At 44.0% G+C, this 15,936-nt stretch overlaps 1 protein-coding gene across 2 annotated transcripts in view; it reads left to right on the top strand.

Annotated features, from left to right (window-relative positions):
- The window catches only part of eif2ak3 (eukaryotic translation initiation factor 2-alpha kinase 3), a 29,906-nt gene extending 13,970 nt beyond the window's left edge, over window positions 1-15,936 (top strand). For both annotated transcript variants that reach the window (XM_063909065.1, XM_063909066.1), the window contains exons 3-18: window positions 3,208-3,402; window positions 3,577-3,707; window positions 4,355-4,613; window positions 4,725-4,887; window positions 5,008-5,127; window positions 5,349-5,471; window positions 5,608-5,837; window positions 6,560-6,672; window positions 8,427-8,549; window positions 8,919-9,068; window positions 9,348-9,876; window positions 10,033-10,206; window positions 10,461-10,634; window positions 10,930-11,031; window positions 11,737-11,799; window positions 12,756-15,936. In XM_063909065.1, the coding sequence (XP_063765135.1) occupies window positions 3,208-3,402; window positions 3,577-3,707; window positions 4,355-4,613; window positions 4,725-4,887; window positions 5,008-5,127; window positions 5,349-5,471; window positions 5,608-5,837; window positions 6,560-6,672; window positions 8,427-8,549; window positions 8,919-9,068; window positions 9,348-9,876; window positions 10,033-10,206; window positions 10,461-10,634; window positions 10,930-11,031; window positions 11,737-11,799; window positions 12,756-12,938 (2,832 nt within the window). In that variant the 3' untranslated portion in view covers window positions 12,939-15,936. The remainder of the gene's footprint in view (window positions 1-3,207; window positions 3,403-3,576; window positions 3,708-4,354; window positions 4,614-4,724; window positions 4,888-5,007; window positions 5,128-5,348; window positions 5,472-5,607; window positions 5,838-6,559; window positions 6,673-8,426; window positions 8,550-8,918; window positions 9,069-9,347; window positions 9,877-10,032; window positions 10,207-10,460; window positions 10,635-10,929; window positions 11,032-11,736; window positions 11,800-12,755) is intronic.

Genomic DNA, 15,936 nt, shown 5'->3' with positions numbered 1-15,936 from the left:
AGCAATGATGTCATCACACAACAGACAATACACACACACACACACACACACACACACACACACACACACACACACACACACACACTTCCTCTGCCGGCATGCAGTGTGAATGAATGGACCATGAGAGAGTTTCATTGATCTCGACACAATGACTGACGATCGATAGCTGGGCTGTGAATAATGTGACAAGCAATAATTCTTCCAGCTGGGCGAAAGGAAATGAAAAGCGGGAAATATTTTTGGCAGAAAGTCGAACTGTTCTTCCGGATACTCCAGATTAAATGTTTCAGGGCTTTTTGGTGTGTTTTTTTTTGTTATGCTCAAAGCACCAGCACCACTTTCTGTTGTCTCCTGCTCCGTCTGCCGCCTTTAAGTGGAGCAGTAGCCTTGTGGGCCAACAGTGGCACATTTGCAGCGGGAGAGAGCTGACACTGTTTGACAGGATCGCTGGAGCGTCGGCAGCAACACACACATGCACACACACACACACACACACACACACACACACACACACACACACACACACACACACACACACACACACACACACACACACACACACATACACATCACTGCCAGATACACCCCTTCTTCCTCTGACCCTACACCCCCACAATTCCCAAGGGGTGAAATACAGATTACTAATATCAAATGGTCATCAAGCGCTCCAGCACACATTAATTACTTGGGATGAACGCCTCCATTAAATATGTTTATGTCAACACTAATGTATATACTCTAATATAAACAGTAATCATCATAGCACAGCACAACAGACATGTGTGTTAAACAGGAACCTGACCTAACACAATGAAAACACACCCTGTATGCTCAGCACATTATTAAAGTGAAGTGAACGGCTCTGGTCTCAGTTTGATAGTGGATCTTTTATTAAAAAGGGGGCATGGATCCACACATTGAAAAAAAGAACAGAGGTTAAGACTTGTGAGTTTAAGCTCCTACAAAATTAACAGACATTCAAATAGAAGGAAAACGTTTGTGCTCAGCAGTCTTTTAATAATTTAGAATATTATTTTAGGTAATAAGCTCTTTCGAAAAAATGTGTTCTCCAACATTAGAAAAATCATTCAAAATCTAAGCGAATTTCTGTTTTTCTAAATAGTTTTTCAAGATGTAACAAAAATATGACACCTAACACAAGACCCTACAAACAAAAACAAAGATGAGGGTGAACACAGACCATTTGATGAAAACAAATGAGACAAAGAGCTGAATAAAGCGAGGAGGGGTGGGACATTGATCATAATTTCATTCACAGTTCATCAAAGGATACCTTTTTTAATTTGCTTTGATGGGTTGTTTTCATATAATCAAGAAAGGGTTTACAAAAATACATCCTTTTTCCAAACCGAGGTTCTCTCTGTAATGCTATGCAGCTCCACATTTTCAATAACATGATTCAAGACTTCAATTTTAATGGCTTCGGGGATTTCTTTATGCTCCATGGCATGGGTACTCTAAGGTTTGAATTAGTAAATTACATATCGGGGCTGGTGGGAAGGAATTAGCATCTCACAATATTTTGCACGTCTGACGCTAACAGTGATGAAACACCGCGACGTGGATCGTAGGATTTATCTCCAAAACGACTTTATTTTAAATCTACACAGCTTTTTGACAACTTGTGTTTTTTTTCTTGGTTACACTATCTGCTGATCTAGCGATGTAGAAGGGGCAGCATGATAGTCCGTCAGTGCAGGAATCAGTGGAATTGAACCGGGACGGTACATATGTCTGGGGATGTGGCGTAGCTGTTAGTATGAGCAGCTGAGTGCAGGGATGCTGGGTAACTGGTCCTGGATCAGAGTCATGGATTAAGGGGTCAGGATGACTCACCCACGGCTTTGAGAAGTTCCCCTCTGCTGTAAACCTCTTTGCACCCCCGCAGCCAAACCAGCACGGTGTGATGTGATGGTCAGACTGTCAACCCCTCCTCCTTTCACTTGCTAAATTTATCCTCCTCTTGTCTCCATACCATCACCCACCACCCTCCCCCTCTAAAAAGATGACATCACCTCTGCTCTTGGCTCTGCTCTCCTAATAAATCATGCTGCCACATTTCTCCTTCCTGGCATTTTTTAATCCACCACAAAGCAACTTCACCGATTCAGGGTGTGATAGGACGTCTAAACCAAGGTGGTGTACAGGTCACTGCTTTGACACCATCAGCACCTTTTGGGAGTGTAAACAAAAATATATATTGTCCCAGAAACATTTGGGATACATGTCATGTCTTTTCTTTTTATATTTGAAGCCTCTGTTGTAATAAGCATTTTTAATCCAAAAATATTCCGAAATGCATAGATCGTGGAAACATGGTAACCTAATTCATTATTTTTCCGATGCCTACAAGGAATCACAAACATGTCCAAATTCTGCTACCATTTCACATTTCAACAGCTTGTTGAAAAGAGTGAGTCACAACTTAGAAATCCAAAAAACAGTTTTTTGAGAACGACCTTAATTGTTGTTAGCAGACGAGCTAAAGCTGTGGAGGTTAAATCAGGATTAGGCTCAGGTTTTTGCAATGATGTCATCCTCGCTGCCCCCTTACAGTGAGCGCCTAATATCACATACACACACACACACGCGCGCGCCAAGGTTTTTATAAATATCCAGGTTAATTACTTAGGCTCTTAGATGTGTAATGGTCCCAAGCTTGTGGACTGAGTGTGTGTGTGTGTGTGTGTGTGTGTGTGTGTGTGTGTGTGTGTGTGTGTGTGTGTGTGTGTGTGTGTGTGTGTGTGTGTGTGTGTGTGTGTGTGTGTGTGTGTGTGTGTGTGTGTGTGTGTGTGTGTGTGTGTGTGTGTGTGTGTGTGTAAGATTTCAAGTGCTTTTTAATGATTGTCTGTCTGTGCCAAAAAAAACAACTTTTTGAAACTGTTAAATATCCCAGGAGGTTTGGTGTGTGTTTAAAAAGATTGCATCAGACCAAAGTAATAAATGGAAGAGTAGGGATGCACAGTGTTAGTTTTTTATGGTCACTTCAATGTCAACTTGCAAAAATAAACACAGTAAATCATGTCATTAGTTCATGGAAATAGTGTTAAAGTGTTTGCTAACCTGCTTTTTCTATTGTTGCCTTTTGTGTTGGGCTACATTTACTAAATCTGCAATTATTTGTATCATATTTCAATAAAATAAGCATTGTGTTGTAATTAAGCAACTCTCTGTTTGTCCCTGCAGGTGTTTGGCAATAAGATGATCATCCCTTCACTGGACGGTGCCTTGTTCCAGTGGAACCGGGACAGAGAGAGTATGGAGGCTGTGCCTTTCAGCGTGGAGTCTCTGCTGGATTCGTCTTACCGGATCGGGGAGGATACTGTCCTGGTCGGGGGCAAATCTCTCACCACCTATGGCCTGGGGGCCTACAGTGGCAAGGTCAGTGAAATCAATTGCATTTAAAGTTTGTGGTTCACAGATTTCAAATATTTGACTCCCTTCTTACTAAGAGCGTGAGTTAAAGTAAACAATGTGATGTTTTTGAGTGAGGTCACCATGACACTAACTTGTTCTGGCCCAGTATAATGACCCCCCCTCATGTTTATGCCTCAGGTCCGATACATCTGCTCTGCGGTAGGCTGCAGTCGCTGGGGGGAGGAGGAGATGGTGAGCGAAGACGTGCTCCTCCTGCAGCGCACTCAGAAGACCGTGCGAGCCATCAGGCCCCGATCAGGGATGGAGAAGTGAGTTTCATCCCAATCAGTCAATCAGCCTCTCTCTGTCAGGGAGCGTGACGGCAGAAACAGCAGTGTGTGGTACTGCACAAAGGGCAACAGCCACTCCATTGACTATCTGTCAAAGGTCCTAAATACAGTCTGTTAACCTTTTACCCACGAGGAGTTCTCATTAGTATCACTCCTTTTTTTCCTGTTGCTTTACCGCACTGACCACATCATTCCTATTACATCATTTGATGTAGTTTCCTGTCTTACACTAATGAAACATCTGTATTATTATGGGTATTATAATTATTTTTTTGACAATTTTCTACCATCTGCCTCTCAGCAGGCTGATGTTAAATAAATGTAACTTTTGTTTACATTATTGTTTTTGAAACTATATTAACTGACTGTGTATTTAAATGATATTTCTGCCTTTTGTTCACTGCTTCAAGTTGCTTTTTCTGCTCTAGTTGGTATACAGTACCACCTCTTTTTATCTTTAAATAAAAAATATCACTTTTTTATGTTGCATCAATGTGAAATTGCTAATGGTTTAGATATTTAAGAATGTATATAGAACTTAGAGAATCAAGTATTGTGTGATAATCAGTTTGAAAATTACAATTGATTTAGTTTTTTAAGTTGTGTGCTATCAATATTTATCCCAGGTGGAACTTCAGCGTTGGAAACTTTGAGCTGAAGCTCCTCCCTGACACGCAGTCTGGGATGAACTTCCTGGAGAGAGAGGTTGCTAGTGGCGAGTGGAGGGAGAGTCAGCGAGTCATCAGCGATGATCCAAAGGAGAGGGAGTCGACGGAGAACCAGGAGAACAAAAACCTGGACCTCCTCATCAAAGTGTCTGTTCCTGATTGGAAGGTCATGGCCTTCAGTACAGAGGCTGATGGACAGCTGGTCTGGGAGCGTCAGGTGAGAGAAAGATCTTGAGGATCATCTGGGTTAAGCATGTTGGTTTATTTACACTGGTTGAAGCTGAAAATCAATTAAGTATATCAACTCTGATTCACCTGTGTCCCGTAGTTCTGCACACCCATCGCTTCGGCTTGGCTGGTGGGCGGGGGTAAAGTCACACCCATCGCCCTGTTTGACGACAATGCCTACAGCAGCCAGTCGGAAATGGATGAGGAGGAGGATGAGGAGTCAAATAAGGCCAAAGGAGACGAAGACTCCAGTGTTTACCTTGGTAAATTCAGACCCTGCATACTTGTGCTCATTCGTAATGCTTAGGTGCAATATTTGCTATTTCTGTGACATTTGTTTATGAGGCACCAGTGAATTAACTTCCTTGCATTTGTTTTATCAGGGATGTACCAGGGACAGCTTTACCTCCAGTCCTCAGTGAGGATCAGTGAAAAGTTTCCTTCCAAAGCTATCGGATCGGACATTATTCCCCTACCCACAGTCAAGTGGAAGCCTCTAATCCGTAAGTAAACCTCCTTATTCAAGTATTGGCTAAATTCAGTTTGTATGGGCAACTTTTAGATTGAAAAAGTCTCCAAACACTGGCTTTATTATTCCTGTTTCAACAAATAAACAATGCATTAGTCGTGTTTTAAGCTTTGTCATCATTCCCCTTCATGTATGACTATCCTGCAATTATTCGTCTGACTTTTTGAGAGCTTATTCATCTTGTCCTTGACACAGATTCCCCATCACGGACGCCAGCCTTAGTCGGATCTGATGAATTTGACAAGTGTCTGAATAATGACAAGTTCTCCCATGAAGAGTACAGCAACGGAGCCCTGTCCATCCTGCAGTATCCATACGGTAAGAGCCTGATGGTGGAACAGAACACATTCAAGTCCCAAACACAAAGACATGCTGTATTGGAAAAGCGAATCTGATGAGAGGGACAAAGGGAAGGAAGTCCCACCCAACTGATTTTGACTTCTCCTCTCTGTAGATAACGGCTACTACTTCCCCTACACCAAGCGTTACCGGGAGAAACGAAACAGTGCCATAATCTTTATAAATAAAAAAGGGGCGGGAGGAGAGATCCGCAGGAGGAAGGACCCGGTGCTGCTGCTGCCCTGGTGGAAAGAGATCCTCGGCACCATCATCTTCTGCATCGCCACCACCACTTACATCGTCCGCAAATTCTTCCACCCCCCCGCCCCGGTGGCCTATGTGAGGGTAAGACCACAGACACAGCCTGCAGCGAGAGCCACATACTGGCAGTGAATGCTGCGGGTTATTCTTAGAATACCATTTAATGTTAATTTTAGACACTGCCGGCTAACACTGAAACCCGTGTGGAGAATCAGAAACTGCTTACACATATGAGACGATTCACGAGGATTAGGTAAACAAACAATGTTGTCACTTTTCTTTAATGGAGCATTTCATTTCAAAAGTATAATGAATAAAATGTACTTAAATACATTTTACTTTCTCCTCTGACTCAAACAAATTTCAAAGTAAAAGCGCTCCAAGTTACAAATCTCTCAACATGATTCAATTATCATGATTGTTATTTGGTATGGTTAAAGACTTCATTTTATATTAAAAAAGGGTCCCGATGGGGAAATACTTCCACACAAAGTCACTGATACATCTTTTATAGTTATATGTTTGTCCATGTTTTAATTTGAGTGATAAAAAAGTTCCATTCGAAGGCTTGTCCCTGTCTGTAATGGCTCGCCTACATTTGTAATTCTACAGCAGGATACACACAGGGGATTCTATGCTTTTCCTGCGAAAGAATTTGAATACATTTTCAGCCACTTTGTTATCTTTTTGTCTGGGAGACGTTGTTTAAAAAATACCCAGCATGCAACAGAAGTAATCCATGCTATTTGCATCCGCACGTCGTTAACATACTGTGTCTCTCCTGTCCTGCTTCTGCCCCTAAAAAGCAACGTAAGGAGTCGGAGACGCAGTGCCAGACAGACTGCAAGTTTGACCTTGAAGTTGTGGAATCCAAAGAGCCGGTTGCTATGGAGACCCGTTCCAGCGAATATGTGTCCAGGTAAAACATCGAGACGCTGTGAAGCTGAAAAAAAAAAAAGCCTCCTGTAAATGAATTTTTTCATGACTCATGAGAATGTGACAAACACTACCACTGTGCCGAGGAACTGGCACCCTCACTCTGTAAAGTTACCCACTCTGTCAAGGTAAGACTGGGCACTGTTACCATGGTGACCAGCGGTCTTCCAGGCAGAGATGGGAGATAGGAGTTGTAGTTGAGCATGATTGGATAACTCAGCTGTTTGCCATCAAATGAAAATGACCTTGGCCCCCGCAGACCCCACCCTACCCAGCAGCATCTGCCACAGGGCCGGGTGTCACTTTACATCACTGTCAGCACATTGTCAGAAGTTTTTGTTTGTTATTTTGGACACCCTAGATATGATCAGTAGCCATAATTTATGGGCTGTCACTGACCTCCTGTCGTGTGATCGATGGAGTTTGCATGTTTACACTCTTTAGCTGAAAATTCTTCTCTCCCCCCCCACCCTAAACGCAAGCAAGAATCTGATTAAACTGCTTTTTTTTTTACTCCCGTTGTCAACATCTGCACATCCTCTTCTTTGATCCACCCAAAAATGACTCCCCCTCCCCTTTCCTGCAGCTGAAATAAATGCGAATGGCTTTTGCCAGAGAAGTTTCCCAAAATAAAAGTGAAGCTGTCGCAGCAGCTGAGGCAGCCGTGAGTCAGGATCATTAGGGTGGAGATAGAGATCAGGAACCACGGCCTGAATCACATGTGCCAACACATTTCCTAATAAGATAGCCCTAAATCCCTGAGGAGCCCGAGGAGGGAGGCTGAGACGTAGAGCAGCGGATCCCAAACTTTATTTTAGACCACGGCATCCCAAGACAACTAACCTCAGTACAACATGTTATAGTACTACCATGCTTATGAAATATGCTTATACACTTCATTACACGCATGCACAAAACAAGAGTAAAATGGGATTAATAAAACAAGAAGGGTTCAGCCCAGCTGTGCGTTAGTTATGCTGCAGCAGCTGTAGAGCCATTGTTGAAGCCCATTCTGTATAAGTGGACAGGTGCTGTTTCTTCCAATGTCTCAGTAGTCTCCGTCAGGCTGATAAAAGACAAAACAATCCATCTTTTTAAAAACAAGTCTGAGTACTGAGGATAAATGGTTTTGCAGAGACTTGCGTTCTGTTGTTTATGACTGATTACTTTAGTACAAATATAACTTTGTGTTTATTATATCTTTTTTTCTTCTCTTTTAAAAATGTAAATAGCAAAAGTTGGTGTAGATTTATTTTTGTGGTAACGAATTATTAAAAACTCACATGGGATTTTTATTGTTTACAAGCAAAGTTCCGTTTTTTTCTGAAACAAATCCATACATAATTATAAGACGGCTTATGTTAAAACTCAAGTCATCATGCCACACAAAACAGAATTCGATAAAACTGGGTTTTCCCTCTCCAGTTTTGCATGTTATTATAACTTTTTAATAGTGACGGGGAACTGTTTTTCTGCCCGCACAGCATTATTTTAAAGTATTAAACTGTTGAGCTCTGAGCTGGTTACTTTACAACCTCTACAGGGATTTACCTGGTATTAATTCCTTGCCTTTTAATCGCCCCTCACCACAGCATAAGCCTCCGTGTCCGCAGTGAATTATCTTTTATCAGCTCTTTCAAACTGTCAAGAATGCAGGTGATAACTCAGCGGCTTTCTGCCACCTGGATCAGAGTGATTCTTCAATGCCCATTAACAACCAAAGCGTCCCCTCCCCAGGTACCTGACTGATTTCGAGCCGGTGCAGTGCCTTGGCCGCGGGGGGTTCGGCGTCGTGTTTGAAGCCCGCAACCAAGTGGACGACTGCAACTACGCCATCAAAAGAATCCGACTGCCCAACAGGTAGCGCCGCTCGCTGGTCACCACAGACCTCCCCGCTGCAGGCTATTAGCTCTCCCTTCATCTCTCTGTTCTTTAAAACCGTTACACTGAGTTATGTAAGACCTGCTTATCCTTACAGAGGCACTGCTCAAATATTAGCCATGCATTTATATTTAAACTGACAAGCGTGGAAATGTAATGTTCAGCTGCATTAGCTCTGTTTTTATTCCTGTTTCAGACCTGTTTTTGACTGGTACATGCCCATTGCTTTTGTTGATCTGTTTACTCTGCCCAAACAGCAAAGTCTTATATGGAATTGAACTAATCTAGTGTTTGAAATCTGAAAAAAAGTGTGAGCGAAACCCTGAAGCTTGAGTTTTCGTCACGCAGAGAGCTGGCCCGTGAGAAGGTGATGCGAGAGGTGAAGGCCCTGGCCAAGCTGGAGCACCCGGGGATTATCCGGTACTTCAACGCCTGGCAGGAGAGCCCCCCTGAGGGCTGGCAGGAGGAGATGGACCAGAGGTGGCTGAAGGATGCCAGGTAAGCCGGCGCTCTTAAACCTTTTTATCCTGTACGGCTCAGCGGGGTTAACATGGACAGCTGAGGTGAGGTCAGCCGTCAGTGATCTGTGGGTAGTTGCTGTAAACGCCTGGCTAATGCACTGATGGGAGGGTCAGTAAAAAATAACATTGTGAATAATAGGGAATATTTAAGGATAACTATATTCATTGCAATTTCTAAAACTTTAAATAATACTATTGTTATTTGTTTAACATGATTGTAGTAAGCCTGCAACAACAACCCTCCTTTCTCTTTCAGCACCACGGACTGGCCAATGAGCTTTGTTGACCACATGGAGGTGCTGTCGGTCAAAGTCCCGGTGTCCAGCTCCGTGTCTCCGGTCCCGGGCCCTGCAGGAGACGCTCTGGAGGTCTCTTCCTCTCAGGCCCTCTCCAGCAGCACCGACGACGGAGACCTGTCCTTCCACCCGATGCTGGGCCACGACACCCTGACGTCAGAGAGGGACAGCCAGGCCGACCCCGACGCCTCCGACACCCCCAACTCCTTCGAGCTGTGTCCCCCCCGCGGCCCCAGTGACTGCACCTCTTCTTCCTTCGACATCGTGTTCGAGGACTCGGGTTGCGACCGGGATGCCGACGCAGAGACGGACTCTGTTTCCGGTGCAGCCAGTCCGAGCACGACGACGGAGAAGAACAGCTCGTCTTCCTCACACACCCGACAGCAGGAATCTGTCCCCTCCTCCTCTTTCTCTCCCCCCCGGCCAACATCACTCACCCTGGCTCTCCCCACAACTCCTCCAGCCCCGCGGCCCCAGCCCTCTCCCAAGGTCAGTCACTCAATCAGCTGTTACAGACCGCCACAATCTTATTTTAGATTATGACTCATAACGGTAGCTGACGATGTGGAAACAGACACTTCTTTATTTCTCTAACATTATATATTATTTTAGTAAGTATTGAAACCTTGTTCTCCTGCCTCCCAGGTGTACCTGTACATCCAGATGCAGCTCTGCCGGAAGGAGAACCTGAAAGACTGGATGGCTCAGCGCTGCCTCCCGGAGCAGAGGGAGCACAACCAGTGTCTGGACGTCTTCCTCCAGATCGCAGAGGCTGTCGACTTCCTGCACAGCAAGGGGCTCATGCACAGAGACCTCAAGGTGAACACACACACACACACACACACACACACACACACACACACACACACACTCACACACTCATACTGTCCACTATACAGGCAAAAATCTATATGTTTAAGAGCAGTTAAATAAAATGTGTTTAAACTGCTTTACAAACATTTTAAAACTCACTAAAACAAAGTAATAGCACCATGATTATTTTGGAATATTAGCTGCCTTCAGGTTTTAATGTTTGGTGCATCTTTCGTCCCCCCCCCCCCCCATTTCTCCAGCCCTCCAACATCTTCTTCACTCTGGACGACGTGGTGAAGGTGGGAGACTTCGGCCTGGTGACGGCCATGGACCAGGAGGATGACGAGGACGAGCCCAGCGCCCTGACGCCCGCCCCGCTCCTGACCCGGCACACGGGCCAGGTCGGCACCAAGCTGTACATGAGCCCAGAACAGGTAAGCAAACACATGTCTACGTGCCAAGTGTTTCACAGCTTCATCCTGGAAAAATGAAATGAGGATACAGTGGATCAGGGAGATGTCTCCCTGTCTCTCTTTAGAGAAAATGTAATTAAATTATTAATGGAAAACAACAGGCCTTTAATTTGATCTGAGATCTTACGATGTATTTTATGATTTTATTCAACGGATAGAAAAGCCAAATGAGTATCATCTACGGGTTAGCATGATTCTGTGGCCTCCCAGAGACTTTACATCTCACAATTCATCTTTGTCCTTTTGGTCCCGGCAGCTCTCTGGAAACTCGTACTCTCACAAAGTGGACATTTACTCTCTGGGTCTGATCCTGTTTGAGCTGCTGTATCCCTTCAGGACCCAGATGGAGAGAGTTAGGGTGAGTCACAAACAAGCGGCACATAATTATGTCCTAATTTTGCTTCATTTTCTTCAACTTGTATTTCGCAAAAAGGCTTGCAATATTGCGACAAATTAGCCTCTAACTCTGCTTTTATAACTGCCAAGCAAAAGAGTGCTTTAGTCCATTTTAATGTATTTGTTTGTGTATGTATTCTCCTGTCTAATACAGCATTAACTCAAGGAAAAACACATTAGTCATGACAAAGGGCTTTGTAGGCAAAGCAAAACACATCAAAGGGAGGTCTGAACTGACACTGGGTCATTAAACAACAGCAACTGTGTTCCTTGAATACATTTATGTAGTAAGTAATATAAACTCAAAATAGGGAAGCAATTAAAAGGAAAAAACTGACTGCAAACATACAATATGATCCCATTTTTGGCTTCAGTAAGAACCCCCACTGCTGCTATTTGTTTATCTGGAGAAGAGAGAGGTTTCCTAATGAGGCAGTTTATCTTTCTGTCTGCTCCTTTATCCCGTTAATTATTCTGTATCGTCTGCGAAATCTGTTGGGGAAACTGTAACACATAATCACCGTTGTCATTTGAATGATCTTTATTGTCGGTATAAATGGTTCCTTTGCCCTTGTGTGGGCCATCGCTCGGGACGTCTTTGTCTCGCTAACAAAGGGTCTGATTATCCGCCGGCTCCACTCACAGGTGTTTACATCCTTTCTTCCAGACGCTGACAGAGGTGCGAGCGCTGCGCTTCCCCGAGGTCTTCTCCAAAAACAACATGCAGGAGGTGAGTGGCCCTCTGCTGCCATCTAGTGGCTGCAAACGCAAACTACGCGTGAATCAAGAAAATGAACTGTTTTGTTAATTATCTGACAACAAGCTACAGGGCATGGACACTGTGGGACACATACAGGACTGTGGGAGTTCATTCTCATCTTAATGGCTCTTTAACTGGCCTTTACTCACCAACATTATCCACTTTGTGATTCAAATCTGCTGAGCTAATCCAATTAGGAGGGGTAGTTGGATTATTTCACTCCTTCATCTGCACAATATCAAGTTAAATATGCTAATGTGTCATTTTACTATCTGAGACAGTGGTAGCAACATGATTTGTAGATAAAATCTATATATCAACAAAACCTATCATCACTAATTTATCCGTAATATTTTCAAATTACATAAAATATGTTCCTTACTACTACACCAGGCCCTGGCCTTCTGCTGGGTGAAGGGTTGGTGTCTTTACCTTCTGCCCCGGTTTACTGTGTAATGAGATTAACCTAATCCCGCAGCAACCCTCACCCCGCTATCCCAGTATCCCACTTTACCTGTGTGCTATTTTTAGACGTCCTGTGTGTGAGTGCTTGTTCCTGTGTGTGTCTGTTAGGGAACACTTGCAATACATTTATATAATTGACTTTCCATTATCAGGATAATTTGAATACACTAGTGAGATAGTTGAGAAGCATGTGTAGCAAATGATCATCCTGTTTTTCACTCACTAGGGCGGATATTTAAGGTAGATTGATTCCAGTATGTTTAAGTGTTTTGAGCATATATATTATCATCTGAAAAACATTGCAAATCAAAATGTATTTGGCCGGGATAGTTGCTACATTTCATTTTAGATGGTCCCTTGGCCAGTTTGTGAAGCAAACCGATGAACCTTATGGATGATGATATAACTAGCACGACCCTGCTCTAAAAGACATGCCTGTCCTGTGTTCCCTATCTCTGTAGCTAAGTATGGTGCGCAGCATGCTGTCCTGGAGCCCCGGCGAGCGTCCCGAGGCAGCAGAAATCATAGGGACCCCCCTCCTCCAGGAGCTGGAGCTGCCATGGCGGGTGGTGGTGAGGCAGCGCTCCCGCACCTACAGCGCCTCTTCCATGAGCCGACCGTCACGCCAGACATCGTCTACCTGAAAGACCCAAAATACTGACGCAATATGTAAAGTCCCCTTCCCCACAATCCCCATGTCGGTCTGCAGCCTCCCCCCCTGCAATCCCACACTGCCTCAGACTTTACAGCCGAGTTTGACGAGTAAATGTGCAGGACTTTATCTTTCTGAGTCCTGCACAGTAACTCTCCTTGGCACACTCACATGCAGTTACATATTCACACACCATTATGCTGCCCACGTTCCCGGTTTTAATCACACTTGCAAGCGAAATATTTTTTTAAAAGCAGCAGCCGTTCTGTAATGTTCTCGACCAGACTTGGCTCAAGCGGTACAGGCAAATAATTCTGAGTGGTTATTTAAAATGGCATTAAGTACCAGAGTAGATGCAGCACATTAGAGCTAATTGGTTTTGAGACGTTTACCTGTTAAACAAGCGGCATTTTCCCCAAGCTGACTTCGCACACTCAATCATCTGGTACTCTGAGATAATTTAACAGACATTATGTTGCATATCCCTTGGTTCCGGTCTGGTCCTGACGTGCCGCTTGCTCCCAACATTCAGCCAGTGTTCACTCACCCACGCTACACCTCAGGTATCAAAACCCAGAGGACACTCCAGAGGGGCCTTCGATGCTTGATCATCTATCTGCCAGTGACCAGCGCGGCTCACTGGTGCGAGCACTATCTGGTGTTCTGACACCCTAAATGCCTGATATGGGAGACCAAAAAAAAAGACCATCTTCTTTTTCCTATGTGTTTTTTTTAATCGAGAGAAGGTGATGTAGAGAAGAGTTTATGAATCCAGATCATCAGATATGGTTTGCCTTTAGAAAAGGGGCCCCGGCCTCCTCATGAATGAATGCTGAACCTCCTGTCTCTTTCCTGCATGTTCCTGATCGGACAGTGAAGGCGTGAGTTTGTTATCTTAAAGCCAGTACCTGGAAGCAGTTTTTTCTGTGTGTAAATGAACACAATGACTCTGAGGTGCTCAATCATTTTACAACACCTCGTCTTTGTACATATGAAGGGAAAATCTGTTTATATCCTGTTCTTTCTTAATTCAGACCATACGTTTGATTAATCCTGTACATATTGTAAGGCACCATGGCTTGTAAATGGCTTTTTTCATGAGGCTACTGTAAGATAGTGTGATATACTGTGGGAGGGGGAACAAAGAGGAGACGATCTCTGCCATTAATGGATAGCTGAATGTTACAGTGTGACCTCCAGAGACAGATAATGATGATGACGGTGGTCACCTCTACTTGCTGTTTGAAATTATTCTCAGTGTTTGTCTTCATGTGTGTGGGGTACCAAGTGGAAGGGGTTCACCCTGCTTTCAGCACCACAGTAGAGCCTGCAGGACCAGAGTGCCATTTGAAAGTCAGTAAAGTGTACTTTTCAGTAACTAATAACCCACCTCACATTGGATTTGTGCTACTGTGCTCCACCTCACATTAGATTTGTGCTACTGTGCTCCAACCCCTGGTGTTCCCGGTGAAGCATGACATACTGAGGTGTGCAGCCCTCCAATGATGAGGAAATCAGCATTTAGTCACAAAGATGAAACCGTTTATCCCCTCTATGTCTCCACTGGGGACCTGGACCTGATGTTGGTCATGTGATCCACGCAAGCATTGTTTTATGTACATAACAAGTGCTGGGAGAGTCACATGACCTGTCTGTAACTTCACATACACAAACTGCTAATTGTAATGTGCTTTCAATGATTGTACTTTTCTAAGGATCTTGTCTTCTTTCAACTTTTTTATTTTATAAGCGCAGTTCTTTTGATTATTCTGCAGGGTTTTTGATTACTGTAAAGTCTTGACTGTGTTTGATACAGGAAGTCAAACTCATGTTTGTTCATCCATCCATCCAGCCCACTGAAGATGAGTCATTTATTGTTGTAATATCTCTCTTTAAGGTTTAAATACAGACTGTACTCCCACCGTGATAAGGGTGGAAACTCAAGGGGAACTGGGAAGTTAATTTCCATAACAGCATGTCCTCAAGTTCGGTGGAGTGGGAAAACTCATGCCACAAATTCAGATAAAATTTGAACAACAGCATGTGGGTACTGTTACTTGAGTGTTGAAAACGATAAGAGGATAAATCCTGCTCTCCCACAAAATAGGCTAAAAGGATCTTGGAAATGTTTGTCTCCCGTTTATAGAGGAAAAATCCATCCATCCATCTTCTCCCGCTTATCCGTCAGGGTTGCGGAGGTAACAGCTCCAGTAGAGAGCCCCAAACTTTCCTTTCCCTGGCCACATCAACCAGCTCTGACTGGGGGATTGCAAGACGCTCCCAGGCCAGCGAAGAGATATAATCCCTCCACCTGGTCCTGGGTCTGCCCCTCTGTCTCTTCCAAGCTGGACGTGCCTGGAACACCTCCCTAGGGAGGCGCCCAGGTGGCATCCTCACTAGGTGCCCGAAGCACCTCAACTGGCTCCTTTCAACGTGAAGGAGCAGCGGTTCTACTCCGAGTAACTGAACTTCTCACCTTATCCCTAAGGGAGATGCCAGCCACCCTGCGGAGAAATCCCATTTCGGCCGCTTGTATCCGCGGTCTCGTTCTTTTGGTCATGACTAGAGGAAAAATAACATTGTTAACACAAGTCTAGACTGAGGTAATAGACATGTCCTTCTTTTCACTCGATCCAAGAAAATGTGATTATACTGTAGGTTTTTAATTTTCATGCTTTGTTGAATTGTGTTTAACTTTCTTCCACTCTTGTCGTCCAGGTAGCTTTCAGGACCGTTTAATTGAAACAATCCAACCCTTCCTTTGTCTCTCTCTGATGCCTCCGTCTGGATCTGTAGTTGTCCGTGCACAAACCCCATTCTCTGATCATGTTAAATTGTAAATATGTTTATTTGCGTTATTTATGTTCTGACCGTGATCAATCCTTTTCGGGTTGGTGTTATTATGAATGCGCTTCATGCGATGGAGCACGTTGAAATATGATGGCTTCCTACAAGTCTAAATTTAATAAACTGTTCTATACCGTTTTACA

Source organism: Eleginops maclovinus, chromosome 19, assembly GCF_036324505.1.
Source record: "Eleginops maclovinus isolate JMC-PN-2008 ecotype Puerto Natales chromosome 19, JC_Emac_rtc_rv5, whole genome shotgun sequence".
Taxonomy (NCBI): domain Eukaryota; kingdom Metazoa; phylum Chordata; class Actinopteri; order Perciformes; family Eleginopidae; genus Eleginops; species Eleginops maclovinus.
This window is presented reverse-complemented; position numbering and strand designations above follow the sequence as displayed.